This window comes from Rhinoraja longicauda, chromosome 1 (genome assembly GCF_053455715.1).
Source record: "Rhinoraja longicauda isolate Sanriku21f chromosome 1, sRhiLon1.1, whole genome shotgun sequence".
Lineage (NCBI taxonomy): Eukaryota > Metazoa > Chordata > Chondrichthyes > Rajiformes > Arhynchobatidae > Rhinoraja > Rhinoraja longicauda.
Window position 1 is genome coordinate 66,614,493 of NC_135953.1, and position 20,710 is coordinate 66,635,202.

General features: G+C 39.8%; 1 protein-coding gene across 2 annotated transcripts in view; it reads left to right on the plus strand.

The window, feature by feature from the left end:
- atp8a1 (ATPase phospholipid transporting 8A1) overlaps window positions 1-20,710 on the plus strand; it is a 269,218-nt gene that overhangs the window by 217,461 nt on the left and 31,047 nt on the right. For both annotated transcript variants that reach the window (XM_078399210.1, XM_078399200.1), the window contains 2 exons: window positions 8,855-8,933; window positions 15,281-15,342. In XM_078399210.1, coding sequence (XP_078255336.1) covers window positions 8,855-8,933; window positions 15,281-15,342 — 141 coding nt within the window. The remainder of the gene's footprint in view (window positions 1-8,854; window positions 8,934-15,280; window positions 15,343-20,710) is intronic.

Genomic DNA, 20,710 nt, shown 5'->3' on the forward strand with positions numbered 1-20,710 from the left:
GACCTGAGGGACCTGGAGATAGAGTGGTGGGTTAGAAGATTTTTGATATAGGGGGGGCAAGCCCGTTTAATGTTTTGTATGTGAATAGGAGGAGCTTGAAGTTGATTCCGTACCGTACTGGGAGCCAGTGGAGAGAGGCCAGAATCGGGGTGATGTGGTCCCTTTTACGGGTACCCGTCAGGTGTCTCGCTGCGGCGTTTTGGACCAATTGCAGGCCGTACAGGGATGATTGGCTGATCCCAGTGTATAGGGATTGCAATAGTCTAGGCGGGAGGAAATGAATGCGTGAATGATTTTTTCAATGTCGTCAAATTGGAGGAATGGTTTGATTTTAGCTATGGTACGAAGCTGGAAGAAGCTGGCTTTTACCACAGTACTGCACATGTTGTTTAGTTTAGTGCTCCTGTGGCAAGCTGTATGCTGCTGATTTTAAAGTGCCACTTTAAAATATATCTAGAAAGTAATTGGCTTGATTCGGTTTGTTTCCTTTAATGTTATGCTCAATTTTCAAGGAATTTCTTTTTATACACTATTCTTTATATATTGATGGATTGCCTTGACTCACTTTACCCTTTGCTATTTTCAAGAGCTATGAGAAACAGCATATATTGGGTAATTAATATGCATTGATACATTGTTTGCAGTGACTTGCTGGAATGATTTGCCGCCTAGTATTTAAAATTTACATCCCGGGAATAAAGACCCTATCTATGCCTCTCATCGTTTTGTAAACATCTGTCAGCGCACACCTTAGCCTCCGACGCTCCAGAGAAATCATTCCAAGTTTGTCCAGTCTCTCCCTGCAGCTGAAACTCTAATCCAGGCAAGATCCTGGTGTGTAGGAAGGAACCGTAGATGCTGATTTAAATAGATAGACACAAAAAGCTGGAGTAACTTAGTGGGACAGACAGAATCTCTGGAGAGAAGGAATGGGTGATGTTTCGGGTCAAGACCCTGGTGAACCTCTTCTACACTCACCCCAATGCCTCCACATCCTTCCTGTAATGCTGTGACCGGAACTGTGTGCAATACTCTAAATATAGCCTTAGCAAAGTTTTATACAACTGCAGTGTGACTTCCTGACTTTTAAACTCAACGCTTTTGTGTGTGTGTTTAAAAAGGACATAGAAAATAGGTGCAGGAGTAGGCCATTTGCCCCTTCGAGCCAGCACCGCCATTCAATATGATCATGGCTGATCATCCAAAATCAATACCCTGTTGTTGCTTTTTCCCCATTTCCCTTGATTCCTTTAGCCCGAAGAGCTAAATCTAAATCTCTCTTGAAAACATCCAGTGAATTGGCCTCCACTGCCTTCTGTGGCAGAGAATTCCACAGATTCACAACTCTCTGAATGAAAATAAAAATTCTCATCTCAGTCCAAAATGGCCTACCCCTTATTCTTAAACTTTGACTCCTGGTTCTGGACTCAACCAACATCGGAAACATTTTTCCTGCATCTAACCTGTCCAATCCCTTAAGAATTTTATATGTTTCTATAAGATCCCCTCCCATCCTTCTAAATTCCAGTGAATACAGTGAACCCAGTCGATCCATTCTTTCATCATATGTCAGTCCCACCATTCCGTGAATTAACCTAGTGAACCTACGCTGTTCTCCCTCAATAGCAAGAATGTCCATCCTTAAATTAGGAGACCAAAACTGCACACAATACTCCAGGTGTGGTCTCGTCCTGTACAACATCAGTAGGATCTCCTTGCTCCCAAAGTCAAATCCTCTCACAATGAAGGCCAACATGCCATTACCGTTCTTCACTGCCTGTTGCACCTGCATGCTTACTTTTAGTGACTGATGTACAAGGCCACCCAGGTCTCGTTGCACCTCCCCTTTTCCCAATCTCCCTCCACCATTCAGATAATGTGTAGGAAAATAACTGCAAATGCTGGTACAAATCGAAGGTATCACAAAATGCTGGAGTTTAGTCTGAAGAAGGGTCTCGACCCGAAACGTCACCCATTCCTTCTCTCCTGGATGCTGCCTAACCTGCTGAGTTACTCCAGCATTTTGTGATACCACCGTTCAGATAATAATCTTCTTTCCTGTCCTTGCCACCAAAGTGGATAACATCACATTTATCCACATTATACTGCATCTGCCATGCATCTGCCCACTCACCCACCCTATCCAAGTCACTCAGCAGCCTTATAGCATCCTCCTCGCAGCTCACTCTGCCGCCCAGCTTTGTGTCATCCGCAAACTTGGAGATGTCACATTTAATTCCCTTGTCTAAATCATTAATATATATTGTAAATAACTGTGGTCCCAGCACCGAGCCTCGCGGCACTCCACTGGTCACTGCAGTACCTCTCACATCTGGTCCTCTCCCAAGTAAGAAGTACCAGAACTGATCCCTACAGAACACCACTGGTCACTAGCTTCCTGTCAGAATAACCCCCCCCTAAACTGCCAACATCGGTCTCCATGAAGAAGTTCATTTTGAATCCAATCTACCAAATCTCCATGGATCCTGTGTGCCTTGATTTTCTGGATCAGCCTACCATGGGGGACCTTGCTGATTTAATTTAATTAATTTAATGCATTAATTAAATACAGGTAGACAACACCCACTGCCTACCCTCATCAGTCATCTTTGTCACTGCCACAAAAGAAACTCAATCGTTTTTCAGCAATGACATCACCAGCATAAAACCATGCTGATAATCTCTAATAAATCCACACTGTTCCAGGTCTGGGTAAATCCTACCACTTAGAATCTTCCCCAATAATTTTCCTACTACAGATGTAAAGCTCACCAGCCTATTATTTCCTGATTTGTCCCCATTGCCTTTAAACAGAAGAACAACTTTGACTCTTCTTCAGTTCTCCAGGCCCTCCCTCACCCGTGGCTAAAGGGATACAAAAATCACTGTCAATGTCCCTGAAATCATCTCTCTTGCGTCTCTCGGAAACGGGATAGATCCCATCAGACTCTCGGACTTACACACCTTAATGTTCTTCTAAAGATACATCCGTGCTAGAATGTTAGGAGACCCTTCCCTGATCTCACTGTGGCCCAGCCCTTTTCTTTGGTGAGTTCCAAGAAAAAGTACTAATTTAATATATTGCCTACTTCCTCTGGCTCCAGGCACAAATTCACTCCTTTATCTCTGAGCCTTTCCCTAGTTGCCCTCTTGTTTTTCATGTGTGTATACGTTACCTTGGGATTCTCCTTAGTCCTACTTGCCAATGACATTTTGTGGCCCTTTTTGACCCTCCTATATTTGTGAGTTTCCTAATTCTGAGATTTTCCCTGCTTTCTTTTTATTCCTCAAAGGCCTTGTCTGATTTCAGCTTCCTCAACATTTAATATGCTCCCTTTTAACAAATTGACAACACCTCTCATCATTCAAGATTCCTGAACCTTGTCTTTCTTCCTTTTGCTCATGAATTCTGACCAGCTGGCCTTTTAAATGATTTCCACATGTCAAGTGTAGACTTGCAGCCACTCTCAATCTACTTCCTCCCCTCCCTCCCTCCCCCCCCCCCCCCCCCCCCCCAGCTCCTGCATAATACTTTTGTAAGTAGCCTTCCTCCCATCTTAGCACTTTCTCTCCCAAAGTCCAGACTTATCTTTATCCATAAATATCTGAAAAGTTACTGAGTTATGATCGGTCCACCCAAAATACTCTCCAATCTCCTGGCCAGGTGCATTTCTCAATACTAGGTCTAGTATGGATCCTTCTAGTTGGACTAATGTTTCAAGAAACCCTCCAGGATTCAACTAACATATTCTGCCCATCAAAGCACCTGGCACAAAGGAAGCCAGTCAATCATATATGTTGATTATTTTTAATATTGTCTTTTTACCTATTTTTAATATTGTCTTTTTACCTTACTAATGTCATTTTTTAATCTGATGTTTCCTTGGAATATTACTGCTGAGGTGACCCATTGTATTGTCAAATACATTTCATTGTACCGTTGACCCTGTGCCAACTTACATATGACAAATTTAAAAATAAAAAAATTAAAAATTATTATTTATTATTATTGGGAAAATTAAAGTCACCCACCACAACAACCATGTGGCATTAACATAATTCCACAATCTGCCTACAACTCTTCCTCTATTTATTGCTGGCAATTGGGAGACCCAATCATAGCGATTGGACCTCTCTTATTCCTGAACTCAAAGCTATTGCCTCATCGGAAAATACCTCCAGGATGTCCCCTCTCAGTGCAGCAGGCTTCTATTGTGTCAGAATGCCTCCTCCATGGACACAGTAAGCAAGTTTTGAATGCAGATTTACTTGAGTTTTTCAAATTCCATGTATTTCAGGCTAGTGCAGACAAATGATGTGCCACAGCAGCACATACATAAACACAGTGAACTTGTATGTTTGTGTTAAATTCTTGCGTACTTTTCAGTTTGGGGCAAAAGAAACCTGGATAACATTGCTGTATTTTTTTTACTAGTACAAGTACATTTAACTGTACTAAATCCTGAGATTAGTAGCTTATTCTAATTCAAGTGAAGGAGTGGAATTTGACATGCAAGATTTATGACCTGTTCCGAAAGACATCTCCTGGACACATCATGATGATCTTTTTATAGTTATTTAAATCTTGATCCTCATTAAGTATATTATTGGCTGGAATTTAAACGGGCAATCCAGTCTTTGAGGGAATTGTGCATTCTTCAAGCTGCAAGAATAAATCGTGAGCCTCATTTATCGAGGGGAGTGATCAAAGGATCCTGTGACATTAACCAAACAAAAACAGAGTTCTTTTGGTACCCGGGATAATCTTCCCATTTCAACCAATGCTGTTAAAAATTAGAGATGGGTGTTGACAACCCTGGCTCAGCCAGCATTTAAAATGCATCAACAACTAATCCTAGACGGTGAGCTGCTGCCTTGAATTGCTGTGGTTCTTTCGTTGAAAGTATCCCTAGAGTCAGGTAGAGGCTCCAGAGGTCTACCCAGTTACAGGGAAGAATGTTAATGGATTTGGAGGGGAACTTGCAGACAATAATCCCATGTTCCTGCAGCACTTTTTCTTCCCACATGGCTAATCTTGTGGGTTTGCAATGTGCTGTCAAAGAAAACTTATCAAGTTGCTACAGTACATTTTGGCAATCACAGATTATAGTGTGCCAGTGGTGGAGGGTGTGAATGTCAGTACAGGGTGCAAATCAAGCCTGCTGCTTTATCCTGGATGGAGTCGATCTCCGTCTGCTATTGGCACTGCTCCCATCCAAACAAATGGACAATTTGACAGCACATTACTGAAATGTGTGTGGTTGATGGTGGAACCTCTTTGGGGAGTAGCAGCACTTGTATGGGAAACCCAGTCTGTGGCTGATTTAGTTAAGTTTCTGGTTAATAGCAAAAACCCAGAATTTGAAATGGGTGATTTAGTGTTGTAGTGTTTTATTAGGCCCCCAGCTTTCATGCTGCACTTGGTTATCTTCAGGCATGATGTCAATACAATTATTCTTGTCTCTCTGGAATATTATTGTGGCCTAAGCTTTGTCCTTCAAGACCTATATAGATCAATCGGCAATGTGCAACTAACCTGCTTTCTCTTTTCTTACCATTGTATTTCCTCTATGAGGTGTTCAGCATGGAAGTTTACTAATTTATTAGCTACGTGAAGTAAATAGATTGTAATGAGCAATTAGGAAGTGCTGATTATTTGAGACAAAACGGGGTCCAGATTTAATGTTAGGATTTCCAAGACTCTTCCCTTCCAACTGTAAATTGCTTGGTTCTATCTTTGGAACCAGCTGTTTTGGTGGAAAGTCAAATTGCATCCTGGAATCTTAATGGAGTCCAGAGAATAAGCAAACGGGTATAATTCTATATGTGTGACTGTGAGCTGCTAGGTGACTAGTCTATGTGACAGCACTCCCAAATAATAATGCACTCCAGCAAGTGTGCCTGAGTACAACCCGAGTTTGTTTTCCAGATTGATGCCAAGGGACCTGTCAGGTTTTACTCCTTTTGCAATGTTATCATAGTTTGGCCCAGTGCTGTGTCAATGGATGGATCAACTACATTACTGGCGATCTGTTACCATTTACAGGCCAGGCCGAGTGTAGATTGGAAATTGTCTTCCTTTAGAAAATCAATTGAATGTGATCCTTTGAAAAAGTGGCTGAATGGAGGACCCCGTTGAGTGTAAATATTGGAAAGATGAGATCAAATGGGCTGAAAGGCTTGTTCATCTGCTAATATTTTCATAGGAACAATCAGGGTTACAAAAAAAATTCTGTTCATTCCATCAAAACTCAGACCTCTGTGCCTGACCCTTTTCCCCCTCTTGTGCCTGCAAGTCAAGTGGTTTCTACCTATTAGTGAGCTAAACATTTTCCCTTTACTTTTCATTTATATTTCTACCTTTCTTGGTATATTTGCCAGAGGATGTTGTTGAGGCAGATACAATAATAACATTTAAAATCCATTTGCACAGGTGCATGGATAGGAAAGGTGTAGAGGGATATGTGCCAAATGTGGACAAATGGGACTAGCTTAGATGGGTTATCTTGGTCAGCATGGACAATTCGGGCTGAAGGACCTAATTCTATGTGGTATTCTATGACTAATTGTAAGCATCACCGATTTGTTTTCAACCAATCTGGTTGAACCATGGTCACTTTATTGGTAATTCTTTTATATTGATTAATTTAATTAACTAATTTTAAATCCCCTCATTGCCATTGAAATATTTGGATCAGTAGTTCTGGTTGCTGGTTTGCTGGTCTAGTCATTCTGTTAGCATTCCTACATTAATTTATTTGCTGCTTAAAAGATCTTGCTGAGTCCACACCGTCCGTTCTCAGTGTATGAACTGTGACTGCACTTCAAAAGTAACCCATTGGCTCAAAAACACTTTGGGAGGTCCAAGAGTTGAAGGTGACAATGGAAGTAGAATCCTTTTGGTTTCTATTCACTGCAGAGAAGTTGAGTGATAAAGGTATTCAGATTTTATGATATTGTAATAGAGCAAATGCCAATGGAATTTTCCAAGTGGATATTTTTTAAAGAGGGAAAATAGTTACAATGCAAGTGTAATGAAAGTGTGGAGTTCTTTAAGAAGCTATATGCAAGTTTTGCTGAAAATGAATTGAAATTTTTCCTTGGAGTGATTAAAGGTATGGAGAAGGAGGCAGCATATTGACTGTCAAAAAGATTGGTCCTCTGGTCTTTTATAGGCTTAAATATTGAATAAGTTCTGCTCTGATCTGCACACTGACTTCAATAGTGCAGTGTGCATTAACATTCGGTGAGGTTTTTATTTAATCCAGTGTTGGACATTGTCAGACATATATCAGCGTTCATGAACAGGTCTTTAAGAATATTTATATTACTCTTTTTTAAAAAACGTTTCATGTTTTACTTACATGAAGAAATACACCATTCCCTATTTTTATTAAATGTTCTTTAGTTTTGTAGTATTTCCATTCTAAAGTTTTTTTCAGCAGGTCACGCAACATGTTTTGCTTTAAACACAATATGACAATTAACTTACTTATATATATTTCAAATTTGCTACACTTCAACTGGCAAAGCATCTGAAACGTACCTAAACTTGATGAGTCTACCATAGAGGCAACAGAATTGCAGTTAATGGATTTCCTACAATGCTTCATAAATCAATGAAATTCCGAGCCTTAAACACTTCAAGACCATGCATTAAGAATGTCTCGGGGCAGTATACAACTTGGAAGTTGGCAGAATAACTTGAGGGTACTAACCCAGCTGTTGATTTAATGATGAGTCGTGTTACGGAAGGTGGCTGATAGGAAGTCAGTCAAATTGAAAACATTTAACAGGGCAACAGGAAGGAGTGAATCAGGGAAGGAAGAAGAGTGTAAAGAAGAAGGTAATAATAAATAAATATTGTTAACAATTTTGAATTGTTATAACCATTCTTATCATATCATATCATATATCTACAGCCGGAAACAGGCCTTTTCGGCCCTCCAAGTCCGTGCCGCCCAGTGATCCCCGTACATTAACACTATCCTACACCCACTAGGGACAATTTTTACATTTACCCAGCCAATTAACCTACATACCTGTACGTCTTTGGAGTGTGGGAGGAAACCGAAGATCTCGGAGAAAACCCACGCAGGTCACGGGGAGAACGTACAAACTCCTTACAGTGCAGCACCCGTAGTCAGGATCGAACCTGTGTCTCCGGCGCTGCATTCGCTGTAAAGCAGCAACTCTACCGCTGCGCTACCGTGCCGCCCTTTACTTCATATATTTATTCTCTGCTCAATATTCCCTTCAACTCAGGAAATTATTACTTGAACAATTCCATAAGGCAGAGGTTACAGTAATTTGAAGTCAATAATTAAAAGCAACTCATTAATTTTTAATTCATTGTTGGGATATTTATGATATAGACAATCATGGCTATTGGGTCATCTTAGTCCAACTATATTTAAGTTGGAAATTAGTTCAGAAATCAGCTACATTATTATTTTGAATGTATTTTATTTTGGTCCAGAGTGGTCAAATTGTGTATTATTCAAGTGTTGAGTTTGTAATAAGATGGTGCTGATTTCAATAATGTTATTTATTAAATGGGATTATAATTTCTATCTTTGACTGATAACCTGCTGGCCTGGGATTTACTTAGCCGTGTCAGAAACAGAAAATATAGCAATCATATCAAAAGATGCTGCTGTGGGCAAAATGAACTGGATGGAAAAAAACGCCTAAGTACTTAAAAGATTAAAAGTGGTTGTCAGTAAAAACACCTCACAGTGGTGGTGGGACAAAAACACACTTAGTGAATTTGAAACTGCGATAAAGAGAAGGGTTAGAGTTCACAGTGCTGGTTTGTCGTAAATGGTTCTCATGGATTTTTCTTTTCCCATAGGTTTTCTGGGTTCATTGTTTGAATGGCCTGTTCCACTCGATTATTCTGTTTTGGTTCCCACTGCAAGCCCTCAAGCATGGTAAGCAGCACAGACAAACAGCAATCTTTAACTGGATATTTTCAGGTTACTTTATTTCTCTCTGCAGACGATCCTAGATTTGCTGCATCATCTTTTACTACTTGGCTATCAACTGCAATATTTCAGTCCGCTCAATCGTGATTTAAACTGTTTGTCCAGAGTCTAATGTTTGATCAGTATTGATTGGAACAGAAAAATTATAATAATTGCATAATAGTGAGACCATTAATGCAATGCCTTTTGAAATGCCCTTGGTGGAAAAACTATTTTGTATTGGTAAGAGGGAATTTTACTTTAAAATTTTTTTTTAAACGCAATCCATTTGTCAAACAGACAAATTAATCCAAAGTGAATTTCTATTCAGTGATGGCAGCTGCACTTTACCTCACAAGTGCAAGGAAAGTGAAGGGTTGGAATGTTCATCTTCAAGGTAGAGATTACGGGAAAGTTTCCAATCCACGGCACATAAATTAAAGTTTTTGCCGTGCTGGTGAATGTTATGCAAGCACCAGCGAACATGGCTTGAATTAGAAAATTGTGCAGCAAAAAATATGCAACCATCAATCACTCAGGATGATATCTGTAGTAATTAATTTATCCTTCCATGTACTGTAAAGGTGGTGTTAATAATCTGTAAATGTCAATGCCTTGAAGAAGTGTCCTGACCCAAAACATCATGCAATTACCTCCACATACCGCATGACCTGCTGAGTTCCTCCTGGCTATTTGTTTTTTGCTCAATATTCCAGCGTTTGCAATCTCTTGTGTCCCAGTGATTCATTTACTGCCCTTTCTAACTGATGCTCTCTCTTGGTTGTGTTTTTAATGACAGCTAGAATGTCCACTCATTTCACACAGGCAATTGCCTTTAACATGCACATTGGTGCCCAAGACACCTACAGGATCCCATTTGCAATTTTGAAGTGGTAAAGGGTGGAGCATAGTAATGCTGGCTACTTAATGCTGCTGTTAAGTAGTTCAATCAGCAATCATCCTGAAAAGCAGTTTTGAAACTATTTTCTTTTGTAACCTTGGCGTGCGGGCAATGGGTGCCCTGCTGACCCAGCTGTCTTCCTTCTAGACAGTGCTCACACCTGGCTTTTATTGACCAACAGTGCACAATAGGGAGTACAATAAAAACATTTAAAATACACTTGGACAGATACATGGATAGGAACGTTTAGAGGGATTTGGACCAAAAGCAGGCAAATGGGAGTAGCTTAGATGGGTAATTTCTGGCAGAAGATACAGAAGCCTGAAAGTGCACACCATCAGATTCAGAAAAATAAATATCACGAGCAATTTGTCCTGGACCAGCCACATTGAAGCAATGGCCAAGATAGCACACCATGCCTCTACTTCCTTAGAAGGCTTAGGAAGTTTGGCCTGTCCCCAACAACTGTGACTAACTTCTACAGATGTGCCATAGAAAGCATTTCATCAGGATGCATCACAGCACTGTTTGGGAACAGCTCCATCAAAGACCACAAGTAACTGCAGAGAATTGTGGATGCACCCCAGACCGTCACGCAAAACAACCTCCCTTCCTTTGAGTCCATCTATACTTCAAGCTGCCTCGGCAGGGACACCAGCATAATCAAGGACAAGTCCCATCCCAGACGCCCCCTCTTCTCCCCTCTCCCATCAGGCAAGAGTACAGAAGTTTGAAAATGCTTATCTCATGGAAACAGACTTTATGGTCCAACATACCCATGCCGACCAAAATGCCCCATCGACACTAGTCTCACCTGCCTGTGTTTGGCCCATATCCCTCTAAATCTATCCTATCCATGTACCTTCCCAAATGTTTTTCAAACGTGATAGTACCTGCCTCATCTATCTCCACTGGCAGCTCATTCCGTACACCTATCACCCTTTGTATTAAAAACAAGTTGCCCCTCAGGTTCCGATTAAATCTTCCCCCCCCCCCCCCCCCCCCCCCCCCTCACCTGAGATCTATGGTTCTTGATTCTGGATTCAGGAACAGTTCCCAGCTGTCATCCGGTAACTGAATTATCCTCTCACCAACTAGAGAGCAATCCTATCTTCCCATCTACCTCATTGGAGAACTTCAAACTGTCTTCAATTGGATTTTACTAGACCTTATCTTGCACTAAACATTATACCCTTTGTCCTGTATCTGTGCCCTGTGGATGGCTTGATTGGAATCATGGAGCCTTTTTGCTGACTGGATAGCACGCAAAAAAAGCTTTTCTCTGTACCTGTTTTCACATGTGACAATAATAAACTAAACTAAAAAGGACCAGCTTCCTCCTCTGTGTCATTAGGCTTCTGTGTAGACTTTCCATAAGCTAGCTAGCGTATCGTCTGATTCACCTCTACCCCATTGTGCACATTGAACTTCATCTCTGGGACTGATGTGCTGCAATGCTGAGAACTATATTCTGCACCCTGCAACTTCCCCTTTGCTCTATCTATTGTACTTGACTTTGACTTGAGTGTATTTATATGATATATGTGATCTGTTTGAATAGCATGCAAAACAAAGCTTTTCCCAGTACCTCAGTACACATGACAATCACAAACCTAAATCTAAACAATACATTTGTTCATATTGGTGGTGGTGGTGGGGGGGGGGGGGGGGCAGCAGAAAGAGAGGGGCAATAGGAGGTATTACTTGAAATTGGGGAAACCAATGTTCATCCTGTTGCATTTTAAGCTACCCAAGTGGAATATGTGTTTGTGTGTGGCCTCGCTCTGGCAATGGAGGCGAATAAGGACTCCATTCAAATGGGAAGCGGTGTTAAAATGGTTTGTAACCAGGTGCATCAGCAGACCACGTATTCGGCAAAAGGATTGCCTAGTCTATGCTTGGTCTCGCTGATGTAAAGGATGCCACATTGGGAGCACCAAATGCAGAGGATGAGGTTTGCAGATGTGCTCTGGAACCTTTGTCTCACCTGAGTGGAAGTAAAGAAGGTGGTGTAGAGACAGGTGTTTCATCTCCTGTGGTTGAAGAGGAAAATGGCTGGGGTTAGAGTTGGTTAGGTGGGAAAGGATGAGCAAACCAAGGAGTTACAGAGGGAATGGTTTCTAAGGAAAAGGGAAAGGGGTGGGGATGCGAAGATGTGACTGGTGGTACGATCACGTTGAAGGTGCGGAAATGTTGGAAAATGATGTGTTGGATGTGGAGGCTGTTGGAGTGAAAGTTGAGGACCAGATTAATCCTATTCCTTGTTCCGTGAGTGGGTGCGAGACCAGAACCATGAGACACAGGTGAGGGCTCCATTCACAACAACAGGGGGAGCCACATTTACTGAAGAAAGAGGACATCTCAGATGTCCCAGGGTGGAAAGCCTCATCTTGGGAGCAGATACGACAGAGATGGAGGAATTGAAAGTAAAGGATGCCATCCTTTCATGAGGCAGGGTGGGAGGAGTTGTAGTAAGGTAGCTGTTGAGTTTGTACTAAATGTCAGTCAATAGACTGTCCCCTAATCTTTGGTTTCTTTTTCCAATGGGAGCAAGCCATGAACCCTTGTGCGACCCCACTGGCTTCTCACTCTTGTCCATTTCATATTTTGGAATCAGTCTTGTTGTCATCAGCCTAAGAGCATGTTCAGTGGGGCATTTAGAGGAGAAAGGTGAGTGGGGGTATAAAACTCATTAATCATTCAGAGTAGGTTTCTGCAAAATAAAATCACCTTTTTCTTAGCCATTGAAATTGTTCAGGAAATCTTCACATGCCACACCAGACGTCACTCCAGTTTTCTGTAGTTGGTCTAAAATAGGCAATAGATTGATTGTTCCCATTTGGTGAAGTGTGTGCCCCTGGCGAGGTATAATATGGGCTAGTAGTTCCTGAAATTGGTCCTATAGTTTTGTGCACATAGCTGTAACCAAATCAATTCCTTTCTTGCCCATAAAGGTTTGGAGGCAAAGTTGACTGTGATTGGGGAAAAATGGTTCCTGGCAGTTTGTACTTAAGTAGATTTCATTTAACTACTTGAGTCTCCCTGACTGTAGGGTTGAGGTTGAGTTGGGGAGATGGGGTGCTGGCAAGCGCTCAATTTTGCAAGCAACCTTCTCTGTGTGCTGCTTATTTTGTGTCCTAATGTACAGTGGTGGCATGGGTTTTGTGTGATCGTGAAGTTGCCTGTCAAACTGCCCCACTCCTCCTCCCAAGGTAATGGGTCTTGAAAGGCTATTAACCATTTGGTTCATTGTTCTTTATCATTACTTTTTCGTCACAATGGAGTTGCCCTTCAAAGGCCATTAAGCATCAGCCCTTCAAACTCACCTATTCTCCATTTCAGTGACCAAACTGCTTTAAGTCATGCAGTTTCTGGCTATAAAATAAGCAAACTAGCAAAAGTAATTAAAATAGCTCTTTTTTATGCTAAAGTAAATTAAATGATTGTAGATATCTGAATTAGGTAACCCTTTCAAATTCCTCCTTTAAAAGAGAGGCAGTCATATCTATTTGATGGTTATCTAATATCGCTAAACTTCATCTGCAAGATAATATCACTGTCAATTACACAATGTCAGATAGAGGCAAACCAGGCAAGGGAAAATTCCTTTGGATTTTCGGGTCTTTGCCTGGTGTTGCCCATAAATTTGCAGATTTATTATATTCAAAATGGCTGTTAGTGTATCAATAATCAAATAAATACTGCAGTTTCTCAAAGTCTGAAATAAAACAAACCTTTAGAAACACAGCAGGTCAGACAGCATAGATGGAAAAAGAAGCAGAGCAAAAATTTCAGGTCTTTGACCTGCTGAGCATTTCCAGTAAATTTTGTTTTCGTTGGCTCTTTCTTATTAAGAGATTAATCAAATGTAAAGATAAAATGCCCATGAGTCATGCGCTCCAGCAATATTAAAACAGATAAAGTAGTTTAATGCTGCAGTTGAGTGCTAGGGTCACATTGCCCTGCCAGAGGTGCTCTTTCAGATGAGGTGTTAAACCAGAGTTCTGTTGGCCTTTCTCAAGGGGTTTGGATCTCATGGTGTTGTTCAAAGAAAACCAGGAACTTGGCCAGTCTGCTTAACTACCAAACAGACTGGCTGTTCATCTTCTTGCTGCATGAGAGATCTGGTTGTGTGCCTCCATCAAAGTAATTTTGTTTGATTATTTTATTCAAAGTTCCTTGAACTATGTCTCCAAGATTGCTAAAAGTGGATATGATTGAATATGTGAATACTCGCTGAGACTGCAACTTTCTCCACTATGATTCCGTACAGAATGATTTTTTTGTTGTTGCAAACTATGAAGCTTTTAAGTGATTAAATAGGGAATACGTGCAAGATAGAAAACCACTGAAGTACAGACAGTACTTTAATATTTGAATGCTCATATTCTGCTATCACCGCCACAACATCGTCCTGGGACATCTGCATATTGCTGATATGAAAGGGGCCGATATTACTCTAGTAATAATATAAACTCCACATGTATGGTATTCTTCCAATTCTGTACATTCTAGTTTCCCCTGTCATAACATTGATACTTCCAGCTATTTGTTGAGCCATTGCGAGGAGTTTATCACCATGCATCATTAAATGTGTTCTAAACATTTAGTACTAAGGTTTATTAACTTTAGCTGATGCTTTGGATATTTTATACGCCACATCCTCTGCAAACTTGGATAATCTTTTAGTGGTTCATATCAGAATACCAGCATCAAAACTTTGCTATTCCTGTAATCATAACTGTCTATGTGGAGTAGTTTCCATTGACAGCTACTCTTTAAAATATTTTTATATAACTAATTCATTATCCAGGGTCTAAGTTGCAACTTGCCTGCCATCCCTTGAGCTTTCACTTAAGTCAAAAGGGCCTTGATCAGATGTATTTTTTTAAGTTAAGATAAATAATACCAACCACATTAATGTCATGCATTTCATTTATTGCAGCATAAAACTCTCGGTTAATGTTTTTGACCTGGGTATACAGAAGCCTTTTCCTTAGAATTATTGTTCTTGTGCTCACAAAATGTTCTCAGCTTGTTGCTTATGGAATCTATTCACAATTTTTCTCCCTCAATAGATGTCAAGTCACCTGGCCTAAATTTTCCAAGATCATTCTTCTAATTTATTTTGAAAGTTAGGAAGGGCATTAGTTGTGTGCAGTGCATAAGATGTACCCCAGAGCACAGTGATGTTTCCAAAAAAAAAATCTGCTGCTATTATATCTTTATTACAATAATCCTGGAGGAACAGTTACTCAAAATAACCTTGTTCTTTTAAATATCAGCTCATACATTAACTTTGAAAAATCTACTGCTGCAATATGACTAGCAGATGTGGGATTATTTTCTTGGAGCTTTCAGCAACTAATAGTTTGAACTATTGAACTCATGTTAGTGTTTTTGCTTCCTGCAGACACTGTATTTGGAAATGGAAAGACGCCTGGCTGCCTGCTACTAGGAAATATGGTTTACACAGTAAGTCCATAAATACTCATCACCTAAAGACATTGTGATATCACTCACCAATTAATGTTGACATTTCTCCTCCTGAAGTTCAAAATGCTTTTTTCAATACGGCACAATACATGCACAAAATTAAGTATCAAAACAACATAACTGTCTGCTCCATGCTCTCCCTGGTGAAGCTCTCTTGAAGTGAAATCATTTTGGTTCTTGAAAAATATTATATGAGCTTTGCTGCTAATTTTTTTTTAAAACAGTAAATTCAAATCAGGTTGTCATACTGTCAGCTTACCTTTCTTTTGTTTACAATGATTCAGTAATTAGAAAGGGAAGTGCATTATATTTTGAGGCAGGCTGAAGATCATTCCACCCAACAAAGCTTGGTTCACTCTAGCTTCAGATTTTATTTTCAGCTCCTATTTGCCATGTCATTCTAAACTTGCCATATTATTCATATTTTTAGTAAATCAGTTCTTTAAGATTTTATCCTGGAGTAAATTCTTGTTGGCCTTGTCTTTTTAGCTCTAAACTTTGGCCTTGACAGAGATATTTTAAATTTCTATTAAAGTACATTATTTCTATCGTTCTGACCATTTTGCTTCCTTTAACATTTAAGTTTTTTTTCTGTCAGTTGTCTCATCGTTTCTTGCCACATTTTACCTCAAACATTTCCAAATATTTCAGAATATAATAGCTTACTATGAAATGTAACCACTGATGTTTACAATGTGGCTGTCATTTTTTTCAATACAGGATCCCACGCAATAAGATAAATATCAAATTCATTTACATTTTTCCAACACCTACAGTGCTTTATCCTTCAATTTTTTTAATTAAATGTAGCCACAACAAAACAAAAATCACCAAGTCCAATCAGACTAATGGGGAAAGCATTGCGTGGCCTGGAAGCCAGAATTTCCCAAACAGCATTTCCAGCGGCATGAATGATTGTAGAAAAATATCCTTTATTTTTAAGGGCCACAAAGTGTGTCATGGGGTAAATTTCCCTTCAACATGAATTTTCAATCAAGAGAGATTTGGCAGATTACCAAGAAAAACAAATGTAATGGTGTTAAAGGGATGCAAAGTATGTTAGCTAGCCATTGGAGGATTACAATCACTGAAACTTATAGCTCCTGCAAAATAAATGGTCCCTAGCTGATTAAATACTGCATTAATGAATTGAAAGGTATGCAGATATGGTCAGTATTATGCACATTAATACATGTTGGATAATCTATACGCTTTCAACTGTAATAATGTTCAAAAATACTTATTTATGTGAACAGCTCCTATATTTGTAATTGTTTATTTCTACATTTTGCATTCTTATCAATACCGAAACTGGAACTCAGATCAGTTGTGTGCTGTATGGCCATGATCCTAACCCCAAAAACTATTAGCACAAAATTTAACCAACATCAAACACTGGTTAAGTCACTAACGAGAAAGCCTGAAAGAACATACCATCCGAGAAAAGCATATTAACGTTACAGGAGAATGAGCAGCAAATTCAATCAACTGACACTGGAAGTGCAATCATGATCTTGGTGTTTATAAAACAAACAATAACGGATGCAATGAGTGGAGTAAAATGCATTCCATTGAGCGAACATTGAAACACCTTTAAAGAATCCTTGAACCTCCAGGGTGTCTTGAATTCCTGAATGGCATTTAATGGATTTCATTACAGAGAATATATGGGCATTCAGTTGCTGAACAATCATCTATGCTTCATGCCCTGAATGATATGTTTATCTATGAGGGAAGGGACCAAACCATTTCCATGAACGGAAAGTGTGTTAAAGATTAAAAGTTCTGTTCACATTGCTTGTCAAGCACATGAAATTTGTAAAAGGCTGGTATGATTTATTGTTCATGAGCTAGCCTAAGGATTGTATGAACCGAGATACCGGAATTGAACATTGATAGAGACTTCAATGCGGAGCAATGGCCATTGTGGTCTGTGCTGACTGTGACACTTATGTACCTTTGTTTGTGAGAACATGAGAATTAGAACCAGTGGCAGAACTTGTAGTTCCTGGTGCCTGCTTCACTTTACAAGATCTTTGCTTATCTTTTACCTCCATGCCATTCTTTGGGCACTAAACCTGTTTGTTTCCTCAATATCCAAAAACTTATAAATCTTTGTTTTGGATATACTTAACAACTGAGCTTCCATGGCCACCTTGGTTAGAGAATTCCAAAGATTAAGTACCCTCTGGAAAAACGACAATCTTATTTTAATCCTGATTCTTGAAATTGCAACTGCTGGTGCTGGTTCTGGCCATGCCAGCCAGAGGAAACATTGTTCCTCATCTACTTTGTCAACTCCCATAGAACTGTTGTATGTTTCTATGAGATCCCCACTCATTCTTTCGGGTCAATAGAGAAATTCAATCTGCTTAATCTTTTCTCATTGAACAAACCACCATCCTTTCCCCAATTCCAGGAGACTGCTTAATGAGCCTGTGCCCTTGAGTAGGGCAAAGAGATCTGTTCAGTGTTGGCATTGCATTCACACCAGGACTCCATGTAACTTCAATGAGACGTCTCCTCTTATACTCGAATCCTTTTACGATAAAGGACAACAAAGCATTTGTTTCTCTAATTGCTTGCTGTACTGCAAATTAACTTTTATTACGAGACTGAGAAGTATTGATGGTCAAAGGGACCAGATGTGCTTGGACACAAATTACTGAGAGCAAGTGCAACAGGCATTTAGGAAGGCAAATGGTATGTTGGACTTTGTTGCAACAGTATGAGTACAAGAGTAAAGTTGTCTCACTGCAATTACATAAGGCCTTGGTGAGACCACAATTGGAGTATTGTGCACACTTTTGGACTTCTTACTTAAAATGGTACAAAGTCACTCAACAGTTCCCCAGGGTCTGTCTTATTGGGTCGTTTTGAGTAGGTACATCCTCAATTTTCTCGTTCAGACAAATGATAATGACCTCAATTGAAACATATAAGATTCTAAACATAGCTCAATGGGGTGGATGCAGGGAGCTTGGCTGAGGGATTTACAACTAAGGGGTGATTTAAAAATATGGGTAGGATATTCAGTACTGAAATGAGGAGACATAGAAAATAGTACAGAAGTTGGCCATTCGGCCCTCCGAGCCAATATGATCATGATATTCAATATGATCATGGCTGATCATCCAAAATCAGTACCTTGTTCCTGCTTTTTCCCCATATCCCTTGATTCCCTTAGCCCTAAGAGCTAAATCTAACTCTCACTTGAAAACATCCAGTGAATTGACCTCCACTGCTTTCTGTGGCAGAGAATTCCACACTGTACAGTAGAAGAGTACTGTACTAAGTAGTATTCAGAGAATGGTGAGCCATCGCACTAGAGGACATAACTTTTATTGCTTAATTGAGATGTGGAATACAAGGAAGAAAACTCTTGATTTCGGTGGGGGAGTGTAGACAACTGCAGAATTTTAAAATGTTGAACTTTGAATGGAGAGAGCGCTAGAATAACATGGAACTAATTATCTAGGTAAAAGTGGGAAAAGATGCTAAAGTTTTGCTTTTATAATTCCACTACAAAAATCTTCCCAGGCACAGTAAAAAGCTTTGGTAATAATTGCATCTGCCTGCTGTCACCCAGCACCCTATTTTGATGCAGGATGGATGAGGGAAATGTAAATTTCGAGTTAAGAACCTCGCTTTAATGTTGCAAGGGAGAAATGTGCAGTGCAGTGTTCACAGTGCATCAAGTGCAGTGGCTGCCCACATAATTCAAATTTACTGATAGGTGACTATTCTCCTCAAAATTTGCCTGAATCTGCCACGACACACATGAGCTTAGTGTGAGGAAAGTCTAGCTTTGCCGTGCTGTGGTAAATATCATGTGATAATGCAAGTCCACCCATATTCTTCTATCACTGGACTTCAAAGGAAAAGTTGGAGATTCTCTTGGAGAAAAAATATATCCCTTTGTCAATAAGCAAGAAGATGTTTATAGAATTGTGAATGGAAGTTTTGGAAACAAATTCATTATTTTAACCAGTAGTTTCTATACCCTCGAACTATAATGACAATATGCCGAATGCAACGGTTAAGAAGTTATATTAATAGAGGTGGAACAGTTGAAACCTGAGGATGAAAGTTAAATACAATAACAAAATGTAGTTGTTCACAATAGACCTAAACAACAATTGAATACCTTGGCACAGTGACATCCTGGGAATCATGATGGGAAGATATTAATGAGAGGTCAGAAATTTGAGAGAAAACAAAGTGTTATCCTCCCAGCACCATAAAATGTCATCCCCCATCTCGGTATCTGTCTTGTACTTAGTCCAGTTTACCCCATAAAACAGCTAAAAGTTTTGAAGGATCTGCTAAAAGCACTGCCAAAAAATGAACAACAGGAGAAGTTGCTGAGGTCATTTACCGGCTGATGTAATGAGAATCCATCCCTCAAAGGTGAATGATGTTGGCTGTTGAGGGGGCTCTGTGCTCTAAGGTTACACAAAGTGCTGCCTGTTGGAATAGATTCAGTCAATTACGATTACTTCACAGATAAACATCTTAAAGCCAAATGCAGCCACAATTCCAGTGATGCGGAAACCACAGAGCAAAAAAAATCTGCAGACTGGGACAAAAGCCCACATGTCCCAATTAAACTCTGGGCTAAAACACAGTTAATCAAAATGCCAATAATGGACTTTATTTGAATGTAGTTCCATTATTGGCAGTTTATAATATAGTATAATCTTTATGTAAATGTATATGTTTATCAGGATTAAAGCTTGATTGGGTTTTTTTCAGAGCAGAGCTGATCTTTTTAAAGAAAAAACAAAGATTATTACACATAGCCACATTTGTAAACAAATCTCATAAGGCAGCTAGATTGAGTGCAGTAATTAATATTTCTAGTATAGTTCCCAGCCTCTCAATCAGATTTGCAGGATTTGATGTATTAGTTGAAAATTAATCTCTCCCTTGTGTTTCCTGCTACTGAATGCAAAAAAAGAACAACAGGGACACAGGTTGGAATTGAGTTGGCCCAACCTCAGGAGGAGAATTACTACTCTACATCTGGAAAGGAAATGTCAGCAGTATGCTCAGGAGATCTTAACCTATTGCATTCATTTCACTGCTGGATGACGTGTTTAGTTTTTAAAGGATTGTGCTTGTTTTAAATTTGAACATTTGTTTAAAATAAGTAAGTTCAGTTTTTGAATTTTATGTGAAAAGTACATGTAAAACCTGCAGGGGTCCTGTTAACCACCTTCCATAGCATCCATGGGAGACCACGTGGGTGGAGTTCAATCTGTCAAGAATCCTGGTATCACTGAGTATCTGATGTTTCTGCCATCCCTATTAGGAGCAAGCTGTTCCATCGCAAGAATGTCTGAGT